The sequence below is a fragment of the Ruditapes philippinarum genome, unplaced genomic scaffold (genome assembly GCF_026571515.1).
Source record: "Ruditapes philippinarum isolate M1 unplaced genomic scaffold, ASM2657151v2 ctg1491_1_1_1_1, whole genome shotgun sequence".
Classification (NCBI taxonomy): Eukaryota; Metazoa; Mollusca; class Bivalvia; order Venerida; family Veneridae; genus Ruditapes; species Ruditapes philippinarum.
Genome location: NW_026855724.1, coordinates 394,158 through 415,059, shown reverse-complemented (window position 1 = coordinate 415,059; position 20,902 = coordinate 394,158). Strand labels below are relative to the sequence as shown.

General features: G+C 32.1%; 1 protein-coding gene across 1 annotated transcript in view; it reads left to right on the top strand.

Annotated features, from left to right (window-relative positions):
* The first annotated feature begins 18,830 nt into the window (after positions 1 to 18,830).
* LOC132744216 (uncharacterized) overlaps positions 18,831 to 20,902 on the top strand; it is a 29,107-nt gene continuing 27,035 nt past the window's right edge. Inside the window, exon 1 of the mRNA XM_060732849.1 lies at positions 18,831 to 18,868. Coding sequence (XP_060588832.1) covers positions 18,831 to 18,868 — 38 coding nt within the window. The remainder of the gene's footprint in view (positions 18,869 to 20,902) is intronic.

Here is a 20,902-nt window from a genome sequence, read left to right as displayed (position 1 = left end):
AACTTAAGGAAACTTTTAAAGGTATTAAAAGTTTACGGGGGTAATATCGAGTTTTTTTGTAAGTTGTTTCCTTATGATGTCTGGTAAGCATGATGTTATTCTGCTATTAAATGTTCAATACTAATAGTGACCCTCCAAAATGACTCACAATTTATATAAAAATGAATGGACTTTTCTACATTTCGTTAGCGTCATAATTTGATATATTGTTGACTTGATTTACTTTATTTAGTTCAAAATTCATATTAATTTATTTTATAAACTATTTTTTCCAGGGTTGTATTTATATTAATTTGATTAATATATTTCATGACAATATTTTTTTCAATAAAAAAAAATCACAATGATTGAGTTATAATTTCAGGAAATATTTACTAGTTATTTCGAAGAAATTGATATTCGTTTTCCCTTTAACGGAAATAATTTGGAAACAGATATCTCAATCATACGTTTTATTACATTTATCATCATTATTATCACAGTTTATGGTGATATGATAAGGGTATATTACTGTTACAATGCAAATTATTTGAATTAATGTCATTTTTGCCCTATATAACTTGTTACAAAATTTGAGAGAGATTCATGTATCGGTATTCCAAATACAATATTATAGCAAAGGTTAGCAACATGTAACACAAGACAAGACACAAGAATATCTCTCTATTAGTGCCAGTTAAATATAGTGACCATAAATAAATTTTATATCATTTCATAATCTCTATTTAAAACACTTATTTATTATAAATTTTAAATTTCATCATTAATCATCACATTAAAGTTTATTTTTACTTTTCATTTTTGGTGTACTTTCATAGTTTCAACAAAGTTACTCGTTAGTCAATCGCCTGACCCAACTATTTCATGTGTAACTATTTGGCAATTACTACAGTTATAGTGATTTAATCTTTTGTACGGAATTCAAAATACCACTTTGTTTTTATTTTGCTACTTTTATGACAAATTATTTAACATTTATTGCTACTTCTATAAGTTTACAAGCATCTAACATGCTCTAAAACCATTATTTAAACGTTATGAAATTCACATTTGCCTTTTCTAATAAACTAAATATTTACTTTTATCTCTTTAATCATTCATTTTTGGGGAAAAACAACTACAAACGTTATTTTATGCTATGGTTATATTTACTGCAGTTGTGTTTCGTTTTGTTAGTATTTCAGCTTTCATGGCGGTGTATTAGGGGTGGGAGTGGGGGAAATCAGTTGCCAAGATAATTTCTTTATTTTTATGATATCACAAATGTTTTTTTTTAAAACAACGCTTTTAAACTTGATTGAACGTTAAATGTAAATTATATAGAAACATTATTAGATTAAACACGGTGGTGATTTATACAAAAATGTAGTGTCTGTATGCACACATTGAAAGCTTTGTTTGTTAACCGAAATATTTTTGTACAAAGTCATTTCTCGTTATGAAAAAATAAATTACTTTCAATTGATTTGACTTTCAATCTTTGACTCCACGATCTGATTACATCTAATTACATAATACTGAATAGCGTAACTGATATTAAGTTCGTTTAATCAAACTGTAATCGTAAAAAGAGAGTGATTGTATCATATATTATGTAAATGTGTTCAATTTCATATTTCGAGGTGAAAAAGATCTAATAAAACAGTCACGGGTTCATGTAAGAGGAATTTAGAAATGTTGAAACAATTGACAGCTGTGATGCTATTATTATAATAAAATGAAGTGCAAATTACAGATACAGATACTTCTTTTGATTTTGTAATAAACTTCTATCCTAGAAAAGTTATCCTGTATATCGTGATAAGTTACAATTCTAGGATGACAGTTCCTCAGCATAAGGTGAAAATTTACTATCCTTTAGGACAGTTATCCAGTTTTTATCATTTTTATCATGTTTCTACTCTAGGAGGTCATTTTTCAAGAAATTCGTGATCATTTTCTACCCTAGGACGACATTTATCCAGTAAATAGGTAATCGTAATAATTTTCTACCCAGGGTCGACAGTTTTATCATGTAAATAAGTTCGGTATAAGTGCTTGTGTTTCATAGCATTCATTTATTTTAAAAAATGATATCAAATATCAGCATCTAACGCTCGCACATTAATCAAAATAATTCATTCTCTGTAAAAATGACAGAGTTATAATCTAATAACGGAAATTATTAGAATTTATGTGTCGTTTCCATGTATAATTAATATCATTAATATTTGTTATGTTGTAGGAAATCATACCAATCATAAATCAAATCATAACTTTTTTATGATCTCGTTATTGTCTTTTTAAAGCGTAATATTGTGAACTCATGTTTACGATTAACCGATATTTTCGTATTGTTCTTTAATCAATACTCAAGACGACTATTTAAAATCAACGCGTTATTTTAATGTTTTTCTCTACCAGTACATTCCGAATTTAGTTGTTAAATCCAAGTTGATTTTCGTTTCCATATGAATAATGTTCCTTATATTTGAAAGTCTTAAATAACGTAATCGTATTTAACAAGTGCCAATCAACACGTATACAATAACAATGTATGGAGAAATTAACAGTCGTTCACATTTTTGATTATCTTATAATGGGGTATATATATATTTTTTTTACTTTCAAAACTGAGGATATTGTTTTGTTTGAATGTGCTATATCACATTTAGAGTGAGAACATTACACTTTTATCACAAGCGCTGAACGCTGTAGCGCCGATATATGTCCAAACGTCGAAAAATGTCCAAACGACGATAAATGTCCAAAAATTGACGATAAATGTCTCAATCGCCGATAAATGTCCCAAACTCCTTTAACGATAAATGTCCAAAAATTAACGAAAAATGTCGCAACAAATTAGGTGCTCATAAATGACCAAATCGGTTAACGATAAATGTCTCAACTTGTCATATGTTAATTGCACTTATTTCTATGATTAACAGTAATGCATCAGCCAGTTATAAAGGTTTCCAAGATATATAATAACGGAAAAGAGCTCTTACATGAAAAGAAATGTAAATATGTTGTCAAGGAAACATTCACAAAATGTAAAGGATCGGGCATTCGCAAAGTGTATCATATTCTGAAGAGAAAATATTCAGGAATCACAGAGAAAATGGTACAAGCAGAACTAATAGGTTAGTTACCTGAATATCAAAAGAAAAAATTAAAGTTCAAAACAAGGCCGCGCTTAAGCATGTAACTAGTAATAACATTCATGATGCTCTACAAATAGATCTGGTAGATATGTCTAGAGACCCAGTTATTCATAAAAATAAAGTGCAAATACAAGTGTCTTAGACATTTTCAGTCGGTTTGTTTGGCTCAGACCTTTGCCAAATAAATCTGCAATAGCAGTAATGAAACAATTGAAAATCATATTTTCGAAATTCGAAAACCTAAAATAATTCAGCATGACTGTGGCAAAGAATTTAGCGGGCAAGTCAAACGGCTTTTGCAAAAACTAAAAATTAAAGACATCAAAAGCCGCCCATATCATCCTCAATCGCAAGGTAAAGTGGAACGTATGCACAAACATTTAAAACAAAAAATTGCTTTTGACATATCAAATGTAAATAAGTTCGGTGTTAATTGGGCGAAAAGATTGCCAGTCTACCAAAATATTCTTAACAACGAACCCAAGGAATGTCTTGCTTGGCGTTCTCCATACGAAGTGTATTATGGACGGAATCTCACGAACAAAGCAGAATCTTTAAGTTACACAAGAAAAAAAAATCGTAAAATTAGGGACGATGCACAGGAAGCAACATTTTGATTGAATAAAAGAAACGAGAAACCAGTTCAAACCACGACTTACAAAATTAATGAAAGAGTAATGGTAAGATATAAACCAAAAGGTTCATTAAACAAAAAGAAATTTGTTGTTAAAGGTTTTATAAGAAACAAGAATAAGACTATGTATGAGGTTGAATTCAAACTACCAAAGGAGAATATATCTAAGAAAGAATGGGTAAATGTAACTGATATAGCGACGCTTCCACCAGAATGTGCGAAAAAAATAAGACGAAACCATAAACAACACTATTACATTCAGAGAAGTAAGGCCTCATCTTTGCGAGATCTTCAATCGGAATTTGGACTTGACATCGGTTATAATCCTCCGGGAAATGGCAATTGTCAGTTTTCGGCCATAGCATTTCAGTTAAACAATATTGGTGTTTTTAGATCTGAAGCAACATTGCGCAATGACGTTATAAGTTTCTTGAGGAGGAGCTCCTTTTGGCATGAATCAATTACAGAATCCCCGACAAATTATCTATTCCGTATGGGACAAAATGCGGAATATGGTGATCACATTACATTACAAGCAATTTCAAATATCTATAATGCACAGATTTTAGTTGTTTCAACTTTAAACAGCAGGACTACACTAATAAGTCCAAATGGTCTCCCCGACGGCGAGGTAAATGAAAATTTACCTATGATCGTTCTAGGTCACTATCCCGAAGGTGAAGGGGAACATTATGTAGCCCTAAGCTATGACAAGGAAATAGTTCGAAATATAATTTACGAATCAGAGCAGATATATTTTGTTGAAACTAATAGTGATCATGATAGCAACAATGACACAGATAGCTTACCAAGTGATATCGATACTGCCAATGATAATTTGGATAACAATGACACGGAGAACTTACAAATGGTATCGATACTGCAAATGGCAATTTAGATAACAATGACACGGAGAACTTACCAAGTGATATCGATACTGCAAATGACAATTTGGATAACAATGACACGGAGAACTTACCAAGTGATATCGATACAGCAAATGGCAATTTGGATAACAATGACACGGAGAAGATATCGATACTGCAAATGACAATTTGGATAACAATGACACGGAGAACGTACCAAGTGATATCGATACTGCAAATGGCAATTTGTATAACAATGACACGGAGAACTTATCAAGTGATATCGATACTGCAAATGACAATAATTTGGATAACAATGACACGGAGAACTGGGGTACATAACTCGAGTCTGCAATTCTTATGTTATTTTGTTGTGATTAATGCTTCCGAGGGATCACTTTGTTTCCAGAATTTTGTACTTCACAACAGCAGGTGTCAAGTGCCGTGTGGCAGCCGTAAAAAGTTGCCCCGTACTTCACTTCAGTGTTGTTATATTTTCTGGTCCTTCGGGATCATTGATGCCAATACTATAAAGTGTTGAGAACTCTGTTTAAACTCCCCCAGCGGTCATTATTATGCTGCTGACCGTTCCAAGGCGGCGCCACTCTGTGTTCCTCAGATGTATGTCTATGTCGTTTCTTACTGTTTTGGTGACACTTTTGCTTGTGTCCCTTGTTGTTTTCTCGTCCAGGGTAAGTATCTTCCCCATTGCCTCTAGTTTTTATTTCTTTGATTAACGCCCCCCCCCCTCCCCCGGTCTCCTGTCCCCATCCCCTTTGTGGGCATATTATTCTTTTCTTTTAATTCCTAATCAGTTACAAATTATTTATCATTTAATGATTAACCCGTCCGTGCTCTGTCTTTGCCCTGTCCTGTTTTTGTTTGGGTCCGCCTGGGCTCCTTGCCACTGGTTCTTGTTGCTGGGTCATATGGGGGTTGCGTTCAATGAACGCCGCCTTTCCTTGTTGATCTTGTTTATCATATTTTGATAATTGAATACCGCTCAAGCCGGTGCTAGGGGGCGTGAGGGATGTTGCACTTATTCATTATCCCTCATGTACAGACTCAATCAAACCGAGTCTGCAATTCTTATGTTATTTTGTTGTGATTAATGCTTCCGAGGGATCACTTTGTTTCCAGAATTTCTTACATAACTCTGTATTGATAAAAACGATAATGCTTTAGTAACCAGTTAGCATAATGCAAAATGACAGCCATGTGTTATTTCACGGCGTCTCAACGCCGTGATATTGTGATGGGTAGTTTTCGGTAGCATGGGCAAAAGTCACGTGACAAAATGCCTTTCGATTTCTACAGCCGACATTTTATTGTTTTTACGTAATCATTGTACAGCCCATTTCCGTGAAAAGTTACATAGAAACAGTTTTTTTTTTCAAAACCATATAGAATCTAAACAGTATTTTTATCAACACACGAAATATCAGCGTTTTATATTAACACATTTCCGGACATCCTTTCGACATGCTTGAGAAATTCGCCTTGAATGGATTATGTATGGTGGCTGATTAACGCCATCCAAATATTTTCGCGTCTTCGCCTCAAAATGCGAAAATGTGAAAACACGAAGGGACGACATATTTTGACTAATGTGCTCTCATGTCGGATCTATGTCTCTCTCGGAGTGAATCTTTTCACGTGTAAAATGTCTTTGAACATTACATTCCTAAGTTTCTATATTTGCAATTAAGAACTTAAATTGTCTTCTTTTTTTAGCTCACCAGAGCCGAAGGCTCAGGGTGAGCTATTAGTATCAAAGGGGGATACTCCGGCGTCCGTCGTCCGTCGTCATGCGTCAACAATCATCTTCTTCTCTGAAACTGCTGGGCAGATTTAACTAAAATTTGGTCTGTAGCATCCTGTGATAGTCACACTTAAATTTGCTCGTGTCATTTCAATCGGCCCCTTTTAGGGTTCAGCAGAGCTAAAAATAGAAAAACCTTTAAACATCTTCTACTACAGAACTAATGGATGGATGATCACCAAACTTTGTCTGTAGCATCCTTAGGTAGTCTTTTATCAAGTTTGCTCATATTAATTTGATTGGCACTAGGGCTAAAAATAGAAAAACCTTTAGACATCTTCTTCTACAGAACCAATTGATGGATGATCACCAAACTTTGTCTCTAGCATTCTTGGGTAGTTTTTTATCAAGTTTGCTCATATTAATTTGATTGGCCCCTTGTAGGGGCTGCTATAGCTAAAAATAGAAATACCTTTAAACGTCTTCTTCTACAGAACTAATTGATGGATGATCACCAAACTTTGTCTGTAGCATCCTTAGGTAGTCTTTTATCAAGTTTGCTCATATTTATTTGATTGGCCCCTTTTAGGGGTCACTAGGGCTTAAAATAGAAAACCTTTAGACATTTTCTTCTACAGAACCAATTGATGGATGATCACCAAACTTTGTCTGTAGCATTCTTGGGTAGTCTTTAATCAAGTTTGCTCATATTAGTTTGATTGGTCCTGTTAAAGCTAAAGCTTAAATGCACTAGCATTTCTTTAAATTAAAGTTTAAAGATATTCTAAGCTCTAATTTTAATATAAAAAAATGTTGACAATGGATACACAGTCTCCTTATAAATATAAATATGAAATATACGTGTTTTGACTTCACACAAAGTAGATATGTTATGTTTTAAACTCTTAACACTTTTCGTGGTCACAGTATAAATATAATGATAGTGTAATTACAAAAACTTTTTTTTTTATAGAAAAGACCATCTTTACATTGGCTGTAATAGCATATGCAGTTTCCTGTACATAGTATATTCATTCTTTTATCTAAATAAGACATTTTCAGCAAGAATTTCATAAATTTCATTGGCTTGGGTCATGACCTGTTTAGGATGTGTAAATATATTTCAGCTCTGGAATTCGGACTACTGCATCATTGTAAGGTCAGTTGTAGGTCATTAACCAGGAAAAAAAATAGGCCTAAAGAAACATAAAATTTGTTTCTCCTGTACTTTACTATCAAAGATGAGTTTATCTGCTCAATTCTCTTATTGAATTTTGTAAAAAATTGTAATTTTTCTATTTTTTGTTGTTGAATTAACAAGGGACAAGGGGGATTAATTTCTGTTTCTGAATTGAATTTTGATATGAATTGGCTTACTTTTGATATATTTGATATCGCTTTACCTACTTTTTTTGTCTTTTATGTACAGTCTTGAAATTTGGACTATGGGTGTAATTTGTGTAATTTTTGATGTAGAATTCAATTTTGATACCAGCTGACCTACTTTAGGTATTACTGACATCATTTGACCTACTGTCTTGTATTTTGACATTCAGTTTTTAAATGTTGACCAGGTTTGTAAATTCTGATGCCGAAATGAATTTTGATATCAACTGACCTACTTTTGATATTTTTGATATAATTTGACTTTCATTCTTGTGTTCTTGACATACAGACTTGAAATTTGGACTAGGGGTGTAATTTCTGATGCTGAATTGAATTTTGATATTAACTGGCCTACTTTTCATATTTTTTACAATGTTTGACCTATTGTCTTTTTTTGAGGTACAGTTATGTTACCATACAGAATGTATAAAAAAAAATTGTCCCAAACTGTGAACTTCAAACAACTACACCTTACATGTTTTGCATGTGACATTTTGTGTTTTCATTCAAAAAAAGTTTTAAAAAAAATTGTCCAATCAAAATTAATCCTGCTCTAGTGGTCAGTTGTTCTGCATTTATTCTACATAGTCTCATAGGAACACACTTGCAACATACATATTTTAACAAATCCTTTCCAAAATATTAGGGCAAAATATTACAATTTTTATAGTGAATAATGAAATGATGGGTTAGATGAGTCATCTAGGGCCATCTTAGTGGTTCTATTGTTTATTATGAAGAAAAAAAGCTAAAACAATTAGTGTTGTGAAAGTATATTACTAAAGGGGCAAGTTAAAGTTGATCGAGCTGAACTGCCGAAAGAGCTGGACTTGCCTTTCAGCAAGTTCTTTTGAAAAATAATTTCCAACACTGAAAAACAGTTGTTTCTGGTGAGCGACTCAGGGCCATCATGGCCCTCTTGTTTAATAATTTCATTTTTCTTGCGCAATTCTCTAAAATGAGACTTTTGTTGTGATTAATGCTTCCGAGGGATCACTTTGTTTCCAGAATTTTGTACTTCACAACAGCAGGTGTCAAGTGCCGTGTGGCAGCCGTAAAAAGTTGCCCCGTACTTCACTTCAGTGTTGTTATATTTTTCAGTTCCTTGGGGGCTAATTGATGCAAGCACTATAAAGCGTTGAAAATTGAGTACCGCTCAAGCCGGTGCTAGGGGGTTGCACTTATCATTATCCCTCATGTACAGATTCAATCAAACCGAGTCTGCAATTTTTATGTTATTTTGTTGTGATTAATGCTTCCGAGGGATCACTTTGTTTCCAGAATTTTGGTTTTTCTATATGCGTTTCACAATTAACATTCACCATACCAGGTTGTAAAATAACTTAATTTGGTCCTTAAATCAGTTTTTACCACAACATCAAACTTCATTCAGAATTCATGTCACGTTATTGTGAGCAAAATTCTGAGTTTCCTTTAGATATGAACAAGAAAATGTTTATTACCCCCCGCCGAAAAGACGGATATAGAATTAGTCTCCATCCGTCCGTCTGTCCTTCCGTCCGTCACTCTACATTTTTGTCCGGAGCATATCTCAAAAAGTATCAATTTGAAACTTCATAGGTGGAGGTATCAACTTGAAACTTCATTTGTGGATAAATCATATTTAGGAAAAGTGCAGTGCACAAGAATGATAACTCTACGCTTCATATTTTTTTCATTGTTGCCCTTTGTTATTCTTCAAACTCAATTTTTGTCCACAGCAAAAAGCCTTTGAGATATCACATGAAACTTCATGTGGATAGATCTCACTCAGGAGGTGTGCAATGCAAGAGGGATAACTGTACCATTTCTAAATTTTGAGTTATTGCTCTTTGTTATTTTTCATACTTAATTTTTCACCTGAGTGGAGCATAAATTAACTAAAAAAACAAACTTTGAGATGTCAATGTAATCTTCATAGGTAGATAGATCTTTTTGAGGATGAATGTTGTGCGAAAGAATGATAACTCTAACATTTATAATTTTTGAGTTATTGACATTTGTTATTTTCTTACGTTTTGTCCGGAGAATATCTAAAAAAAGTGGTAGAGGTAACAACTTGAAACTTCATAGGTGGATAGCTCTTTTTGATGAGAAGTGCAGCACACTAGAATGATAACTAACCGTGCATTATTTTTCAGTTATTGCCCTTTGTTATTTTTCATACTTAATTTTGTCCAGGGTATAACTACAAAAGCCTTCGAGATATCTACATGAACCTTCAAAGGTCGACAGATCTCACTCAGGAGATATGAAGTGCAAAAGAGTGATAACTCTACCCTTCATATTTTTTAGTTATTGCCCTTTGTTATTTTTCATACTAATTTTTTCACCTCAGTGGAGCATATCTCTGAAAAAGTCTTTGAAATGTCAACATGAAACTTCATAGGTGGATAGATCTTTTTGAGGAGGAATGTTGTGCGCAAGAATGATAACTCTATCCTTTATAATGTTTGAGTTATTGCCATTTGTTATTTTTCAAACTTTTTGTCCGGAGCCTTATCTAAAAAAAATGTTAGAGGTAACAACTTGAAACTTCATAGGTGGATAGATCTTATTGGGGAGCATTGCAGCACAATAGAATGATAACATACTGTGCATTGTTTTTTAAGTTATTGCACTTTGTTATTTTTCATACTTTATTTTTGTCCAGGGTATAACTAAAAAAGCATTTGAGATTTCAACATGAAACTTCATAGGTGGATAGATCTTACTCAGGAGGTATGCAGTGCAAAAGAGTGATAACTCTACCCTTCATAATTTTTGAGTTATTGCCCTTTGTTATTTTCCATACTAAATTTTTCACCTGAGTGGAGCATATCTCTGAAAAAGTATTTGAAATGTCAACATGAAACTTTATAGGTGGATAGATCTTATTGGGGAGGAATGTTGTGCGCAAGAATAATACCCTTTATATTTTGTTAGTTATTGCCATTTGTTATTTTTCATACTTTTTGTCCGGAGCTTATCTCAATTATTATTAATTGAGCCTTGATTTTAAACTAAATGTGTCTGTATTTCTTACCATCCTTTACTGGTTTTAGATTATCATTATTGTTTAATAGGTTTACTTAATAAATGTTGTTCAGTATGTCTTATATATATATGATTATGTTTTATCGGATTTATGTAAAGCACTCTTGAACATTTCTTATTTATGAAAAGAGTGCTATAGAAATGTGGTATATCATAATAATAATAATAATAATAATAATAATAATAATAATAATAATAATATCAAAAAGGTGTTAGAGGTATCAACTTGAAACTTATTAGGTGGATAGATCTCATTGAGGAGGAGTGCAGCACACAAGACATTTAACCTACCGTGCATTATTTTTCAGTTATTGCCCTTTGTTATTTTTCATACTTAATTTTGTCCAGAGCATAACTACAAAGGCCTTTGAGATATCAACATGAACCTTCATAGGTGGATAAATCTCACTCGAGAGGTATGCAGTACACAAGAATGATAATTATTCTGCTCTACTACATATAAACATGGCTCTTGTAACAAGTTACATGATTATGATATTTTAAAACCTTCTGAACAAGTTAACATGTCAATTCAAAACAATGCTATTTGGAGATACCTTATCAATATATTTAACTGTTTTTTTTTGTTGTTGTTTTTTTTTTTGTGTGGGGGTTGGTTTTTTTTTTTTTTTTTTTTGTTTTTCGCCGTGACAATCATATTGCTGCATTTCCCAGCAATTTTTTACTTGTTTATATAATATTGTTAAGTTAATATTTGACATATAAGTAATTTTTAAATGTACATGTTTGTATCCAACCAGCACAGCAAGAAAACATACTATTACGTAAAGTGTATATTACGGTGGCACAGATGTGACACATGGGTGTCTTTATTTATCTTGTTCACACGAGATATTATCTTGTTCCCAAAAGATATTATGTTGTTCCCACGAGATATTATCTTGTTCCCACGAAATAATTATCTTGTTCCCACGAGATAATATCTTGTTCCCACGAAATAATTATCTTGTTCCCACGACATAATTATAGCCAATCAGAAGCTGTAAAATGGTAATATAGCAGTTACTTCCCCTTATTTAGTTGAACATTTACTTGATTATATATACATTATATTCATGTATAACCATGTAGGTTGATCTTGAAAGTGCCACACTGTAGGGACATACAAAACCTTAACTACCAATTACTGGTGTTTAATAGCGCATACCCTCATCTGGTGACGCATTTGCGTGCAAACTGATCTGGGTCGACACTGGAGGGATACATGTAAGTAGCCTTTCAAAACTCTGTATTTATAAGGCGGTGGCCCCGCAGTGGCTTTCAGTCCACCACGCGCGAATGAGTAATAATCAAATACAAATGTCTTAAATCAATGTAGCATGAGAAGGACCGTCTTCGCAGCACTTAAGAGAAAGTCACAAAACCCATTTAACACGTGTTGCGTATATGCTTATACCGTAACGACCATTGTCGAACCATATCCCCCGACAAGCAAATGCGTCATCCTGTCAAGGTCTGCACTGTTCGCTGTTGAATCAGTAGGTCAGATTTTAACTGTCAAAGCAGTTAACCCCTTGATTAGCTCACATGGTTTATACAGGTTAACTGCTTTGTTTGCCAGATAGAGTTGCATATTTTTCTTAACTTTTGACCACTTGACAGTAAAGGAATATGCAACTCTGTCCACGCCCCTATACCGTTCACAAACTTTCGGGACGGACACTTAGACACTAGGACGGACAATGGCAACGCTATATGGGGCACAAAAATATTGAAGAACACAAACAATAATAAAACGTATTGCTTCGGTGAGTTAAGAAGGCACATGCCCCCCGCGCCCAATCCGGATCTGCAACTGGCCATGCACAATAATGTATGATACATGTTACGTCGGGGGTAAACCTAAGGGTAAAATCACGGGTTAGTTAGATAGACTGTTACAGTATCCAATACAATAAATTACAAATTAACATATGAAAAGTTGAGACATTTATCGTTAACCGATTTGGACATTTATGAGCACCTAATTTGTTGCGACATTTTTCGTTAATTTTTGGACATTTATCGTTAAAGGAGTTTTGGACATTTATAGGCGATTGAGACATTTATCGTCAATTTTTGGACATTTATCGTCGTTTGGACATTTTTCGACGTTTGGACATATATCGGCGCTACAAACGCAATTGAGAATGTGTATATTTCCTCGCATCTCAGTGCGATATGTAGCTATATACCACTCACACAAACACAGATCATTTCTATTTATGCCTAATTATTAAAATAAGAGCAATTTTGGAGTGCGGGAAAATGACACAAACACTGTTACGCAAACGCCGCACGAACAAAAGTATTTTAGGTTTGTGTCATTGTTTCGGAGTTTTAGACATATAATGATATTAGAAAAGAGAAATATGCCATTTAGAACAAAACGCAACAATTAACTTTCATGCAAATTTTACGGAATCATAAAAATTAAAACGTACGGCTAAAATAGTTGGGCAAACCTTTTTACATTGTGAGAAGCATGCATAATCCAAACACAGATTCACCGTGTATATCCAGTTACGCAGGAATGTGCAAATAACGCTGGAATTGTGCAAAAATAACGCAGAATTGCGCAATTTAGTGGCTCAAACGAGCAGCGCGATAAGTAAATTGACCAATATTTTTTATTGTACACTAGACTAGAAGAAATGAAGTAGCGCACATTACACTTTAAACCTCATCAAAATATTTCCATGAAAATGTTTATATTTCAAGATCATTCGTGAAAATGACGGCCTGACTAGCGTATTGATGACGATTTTAGATTCGTTGATATCGTTAAATACAATAACGTACATATTACTTTATGATGTTTTATATTCGGTGTACTTGAGACATTTTTCAATCTACTCGTGTCATATTTCACTTAACTTAGCAGCTAAAACGTTATTGAGACATTTTACGAGGTAACGCCGAATTCGTGAATGAAGCACTGAAGGCAACGGCGGTTATCTCATTAAAAGTAAATCCTATTTTACTAGCTTCCTTCTATTGTTATTCGATACGACACTTGTAGTTTGACAAATGTCTTAGGTATACAGAATATGAAAAAATAAAGTTTTAAATGTCTTAAATGTAATATTTATTTGACAAAACACAAGTCACATTCAAAACAGTAATGAGGTTGTCTTTTTCACGAATGATATAAAAAGTAAACATATACCTGAAAAAATGTAATGCTGGTTTAAGAATAATGTCGTAGCAAACGTATGCGCTAATTAATTTCTTTAAATTTGATTTAGAATAAAATATATTGGTTCGATTACTTACTGTGTTATTCGTTTTGGTAATAGCGTTGCACAGATTCGGCTTTACTTTTACGTTATTTGCATATTCCTGCGTTACTGGATATGCACGGTGAGATTGAAAAGAAAAACAAATAAACATTAATTGCAAATGAAATAATCCAACAGAAGACTGTGTATGCTCTGACCAGTATGAACTACTTCTGAGATTATGTATCACAAATTATATAGATTAGGCACTGAGAACCGATGCTGTAAAGATTAAGTGAGGCATGTTTCAATTTTCGCGGTGTAAGGATCAATAAGGTATTTAATTCTATTTCCTTTGATTTAAATATTTAAAATGTTTGCCCATCATATCAAATGAACACGACTTTTTTTAATCAACACATGGATGTTTATAAATTCTAAATTTTAAAATTTAATTCCAACGTTGAATTTTACTTAAGCATATGCTAAGGTGTGGTCAAAAGCTTGTTATTTTCTTACACGTTTATTTCATAATATTTATAATATTATACAAATCAACGTAGGTGCAATAGTTATTGTAGTTAGTTTTCACGATATCTTAACGAGAATTAATTTATTTCATTTTTCTTTTTTTTTCTGAAATTAAGTGAACACAAAGAGAATTTACAGAATTTACAGACTGGATGAAAAGGAATTTATATAATGAGCTAAAAGTGCCAAGAAAACATAATGGCCATAAATCATATAATAAATACTTAATTATAATTTATTTCATACAAATTTCTTTTTAATGACGCCTTACGTTTTCAGAATTTATCCCATTACAATCAGATATTTTCTGTTATCCCTAAAAATTACCTGATATTTATTTGAACCATATGTAAAATGACAGCAGCAAATATATGTATATTTTACATTTAATGTACTGAAAACAATGGGACGAAATGTGTTGTTTTGGGTCTCGGGCCACTGTAGATTTTGGGCTTCAACGGAATTAATTGCAACTTTTTTGACTGCCTGCCTATTGCAGATGGGATATTTTCTTTGTAGATTTGCAATCTTATGTCATATATGTTCTCAACAAAATGTGTTTTCTTTTTCCAGGTTGTGTAGTTTGGTATCAGAATTATTAGACGTATTGCTTGTAGGACATTGACGGCAGGAACTTGAAATTAACTGTGCACAGCATTATGCTATTAGGCATCATTGATTTAAAATAAAACAATTTTGTTTAAACCTGCTATAATCACATCAATGTTTTCTATATGATAAACGATTGATTTTAATATATCAACCATATCAACAACAATTCACGAATCGACAATTTCACATATAGTTTGAATAAATATCGAATCCAACTTCTAAATCAATTACAATATGATCATTTTTCGTTGATGGCAAACAACTTTGTGTTTTAATTTCGTTTAAAATTGACTTTCATGTGTACGTATAACACAATTTTGATTTGCATTTCAACGTACTTTGTAGACTTTTAACAGAATCAGATATTAAAATTTGGTCATCTTGAAACTTATATAAATACTTGAAATATATCAGGATGTATTATATAAATTTTCAGACAAACAACGTCTATAAAAAAGCAAAACAACATAGGACCAGCTAAGCATCCATGTTTTAAGTTAACAGTACCGCGTGTTTATATTCACTTGTTGTGAAGTTAAACCTGAAAGTATCTTATCATTGCTGATTTTGGAATTCCTGAGACTTATCTACATAATAATTATGTACGCTTGTTTTGATACTTTAAATATCCATTTATAATTGAAATTTGATATTTGTCCAAGCAATCAAAGCGCAACTAATGATATGAGCTAGGTACACTTAAAGTACTTTTAGTTGTTTTGTCTATTGTATCTACTATAAATTTTGAAACAGAGAACTAAAACACCTGCAATAAATTACTTATTATAGTACTTTTCTAGGTTCCTCGTAACAATAAGACTGTTAATAATGTTGAATCCATAGATCAGCAAACATTATTGTATTACATTAAACAGAGCTTACTTTGCAATTAAGTTGATTCTTACAATTACAAACAAAATTTGTGGAATTTCTACCAGGTAAGAAAATGATTATTCTTACAAATAAACACATCTAATCTCGTCACCTTCTTAAAATTATATACAGACAACGTATTATGCCAGGCAGAATAACAAATAACAAACGCCAAAGCATTTCTTTAAGTTTAAAAAGGAAATCTGTAGTTATAATTCATTGTTATCAAATCTAAATGTTTTTAGTTTTGATTTTTGACTAAAGTATGGCTGAATTACGGTTTTACTTTCACAAAACATTAGAGAGTTTCAATTTGCAATTGTAACATTTATAAAAAAAATAAACAGATGTTGTAATTGTGTTCCTATATATAAGATTTATTTTTATAGGGTGATCTGAAGAAATAGAGGATATTTGTTTATTTGTGTGTAAGATGAAATTTTATTTCATCGAGTGGGCTTTAAAAACAGTATTCTCACGAGTGGCGTAGCCACGAGTGAGAATACTGTTTTTAAAGTTCACGAGATGAAATAAAATTACATCTTACACAACAAACAAACAAATTTTATTTTTAATTTATGCTTAAAAACAAGTTAAAACGAAATTTCCTTAATATTTACGTTAATATTAAAATCTGTTTCCCCATTTAGAGCCTCAAAAAAGTCGGATTTCTCATTAAATACAAGAAGACATGGGCTGAAAAATAAGTTCCACAATCAACGTTAAATGGTGGTGATAGTATTCATTTTATTAAAAAAATATGTCTGATCGCATGTTTAAATAATAAAAAACAATTCTAGTAGGAGAAAAAGTCCAACCATCCATCCATATTTCTGTTACTGACTGCGAATTTATATTAGACCTGGCTATGTTAAATGTAAACGGCCGCCATTTTTAAAGTTGTGTATTTCAATGGAGGAAAATAATTGTATTTGATTCAGAGGGATATCATTTGGATTTGTTAGTCATACTTCTTTTTAAAAGAAAGAAAACTTATATGCGGATTGTAACAGACAATAAATAAGTGTTGACAGATGTGTAAACATTCAAAAAAGTGGATAGGAAATTGGAAAACTTGGAAGCCTTACGAACGCTGGGTTGTTTTACATATTCTTTGACTGAAAGCTGCCATTGCTTTTCAAGTTTTCATAAAGCATACTGCAGTTTTTGCTCGTAGGATACTTAAATATTCCCAAATGTCATCAATAGCAGTTTTGCATGTGGAAGGAATGTATTTTTCAGACTGTAAAATGAAACAAAAAATTAAAGAGACGATATTTGGTGATTGGTAATTTTAATGAATAGAAGTAACTTACTGTAAGTTTTCTTCTTTTTATTACTTTTGACATATAAGTTATTTATCAATTTCAGCTTAGCTTTTCTTTAAACAGCCTGATATTGACGGAATAGTCAGCAAAAATAAAATTGAGGTACAACATGGGGAAAATCTTAAAAAAGTAGTTTCGTCATTGAAAAGTGTGAAATTATATTTTGATAATTTTCACTGTGAAATTATCAAATATAATTTTCACGGATAAATCAGTAATCCACTGAAAAGCATAAAATAAAGGGTGATCCATCTGGAGCATTAATCACAACTAAATAACATGAAATTGCAGACTCGGTTTGATTGAGTCTGCTTCGGTGGTAATCAATCTTCAACACTTAAAAGTGCTGGGATCAATGATCCCGAATGACCAGAAAAATTTAACAACACTGAAGTGAAGTACGGGCGTATCAGGTTCCACATTTCGATTACAAATGCTATTACAAATAGCTAGGTTAAATTATGTCGAAATGTCCACCAAAGCTACACTGATTTTTTACAAATGCTTCCTTTGATAATAGTTTGTATAACGGTTAGTGATCTTAAAGAGAGTTGGGCTCGGAACTAAAAAACATTAAATAAATGAATGTTACATCTGATTACCGTTTTCAATGCACATGATATACATGGTATTTATTATCATATTTTTATCGATTTACCTCGTATTAAAACCAATGTGCAATACAATTAAAAGGTGTAGACAATAATTTTCGGCGCCAACACTGATTCCCTGTCAAAATTTTGAAACACATTTAGCTGATACCACATTGTATATTAATTAAACAATCCCAGATGTATTTGAAATTTTATTAGTTCTACAATTCATATAGACGATGCATGTAGATTCTATTCTTTATCTTTATTGATATTTCGTTTATAACTTTTATTGGTTTTCTCTTGTGTTTGTTGAAATAACGTGACTGTAAGCTATGTGTCGGGTATAAATGAATATATATTTTTAAGAGATTATGTATATATTTTATACGTTCGTTTCTTCACAACCTTTAGAAGTAACAATGAAAATCCATTTTCATTGATTATTAAAATTTGTAAACACAACAACATATATCTGTTGCAATATATAAAAATTTAATGTTTCTTTTTCGGAAAATTTATTTTTAGAGATAGTATCTGTCATATCGATGTTCATCTGCTTGTTTGTTTAAATAGATTCATCACTAATATGTTAATTTTCAAGAGATGTTGCCAATTTTAATATTTTTCTGCTATATTTAGCTCTCATTTATGTTATTTTAAGTATAAACATTGGTCTTTAATTCTAGTATTTCTTTTTAAATTAGTTCATCAACAATTTAAAATCGCATATAGAATCTAATTTTCTAGTATTGAGACCGGTGCTTGATGAACTTCTCCGGTGAGTAGCATGCTTTAAAAAAGTGTTATTTCAGCGCTAATTCTGAATGACTTGTATGCTAAGGATGACGTCATTCCGCTGGCTACTTATGGTGGAAAATGAGTATAATTTGAACAGACAAGCCCTGGTTATTTTCTTCTGTGTGTATAGCGTAATTTACGCGTTACGTTAGAATTACTTGTGTAATATTATTTTAGTTTTTTTATTGCACTTTTGCTCTAAATGCTAATCTTTTACCTTTTTTATTTACAAATGATATTCTTTTAAAAAATACAAATTTCCCTTTAGTTAACATACAAAGTATCACATGCTTTTATTGAAATATGTGTAATTGTAACTTTAGGAACATTTTCAAAACACTTATTGTTCAGTAAAAGCTGGTTCATGTTACTCTAACAAAAGGCGTTATAATGATACCATTCATTATAAAAGCTGCCAAATACAAAAGAGAAAAGGAATTACATTATGGCGACAACAATACGGACTGCATTTTTGATGAACGCAATACTCATCAATATTCAATTGGGAAGAAAAACTCATTATAGTCGATTCTGGTAAATATGCTTATGCCATTTTGAAATATTTTAGGAGCCTTTGTCTGTCAAAACTGCAAAATATCAATCCATATTTAACAAATTAAAGCACAGCTTTTCATCTAAATTTCTCAGATACAGTACTTTGTAGGAACAGCAGTTTGCAGAAAAGAATAAACATTATTTAATGAATGTTATAATTCTCTTTTTGAAACAGCGTGTTACATAACAATCCTTTTAGATTAAGTGTTTCTTTGAATTAGTTCGTTTTGTGCAATTCATAAAGGACACACAAAACGAAAGCCAAAGAAATAAGTTATGTTTGAAATAAAAATACCAGTTCATAAATAAATGTCCCTGTGATCAGCACCAATACTTAAAGAAAATGATGCCTTAGAAATGATTATTTTTATCCTTGTTTAGAACCGGCAAACATGAGCTTTTTTAAAAGAACTTTTACCTTCCTTTCTAAAATTTTTGAATTATTGCCCTTTGTTCATATTTAAAATTTTAACTTTGTCCGTAGGTTAAACTAAAAACTTTGTAGGTATATAGATCTCACTGACTAGAAGTACAGTACATAAGAATCCTAACCCTCCCATCCCAAAGTTTGGAGTTATTGCCCTTTGTTCATTATTACACTTAGGACTTAGTGTGGGACAGAACATGAGAACTATAAAATATATCAACTTGAAACTTTGTACATCTGAATGAGTAGAAATGCACTGCTTAAGAACCGTAACCACACTTCTCTAATTGTGGAGTTATAGCCCTTAGCAGTGCATATGAATCCTAACCCTCCATTTGGAGTAATTGCCTTTGTTTTTGTTTTACACTTTGAACTTATCCGGGACGGGACATAACTTTAGAATTATAAAAATAAAATAAAAACTTAAAACATTTTAGATAGATAGATCTCACTGAGTTAAAGTGCAGTGCATAAGAACAGTAACCCTCCCTTCCCTATTTTTGAGTTATTGGTCTTTGTTCATTTTAGCTCGACTTTAAAAAATAGATATTGAAATAGTCATATCGGCCTTCCAGTTGCCGTTGCCGTCCGCAGATATGTACCTTGGTCATAACTTTTTAAGTTCTTGAGTATTCTATTCATACTTGGCCACAACAACCCTTGGAACAAGACAGTAGATCGGAGTACCTTATCGATGTAGAACAAATAATTAAAAAAACATTTGAAAAAATCTATAAACCACTGCATTCTCCCTATGTTTAAATTATTAACTAAAAATCTTTTCTGACAAGCGCTTGTCGGGGTGTATTCGGCACTTATGACAAGCTCCAGTTGTGTATGTATTTTTACGTATTGATTGATATTGCGAAGGTCCATGTTTTTTCCCCAACATAAATGAAGCTATGATTGTTTTTATTTTGTTTTGTTTCAATATGTTAGCACTTATGTTAAATTTGTTAAAGTCTATTCTCTTTGTAAATAACATCATTTTTGATAAATAACTGTTTTCAAATTATTACAACTGTTTCCTAGTAAAAAATTACTAATGGTTGTCACTCTACTTCTAAATAGGTGATACATGGTTATAGTGTTTGTGCGGTCATTTTTATAAATACTGTACCGTTAAATATTTCC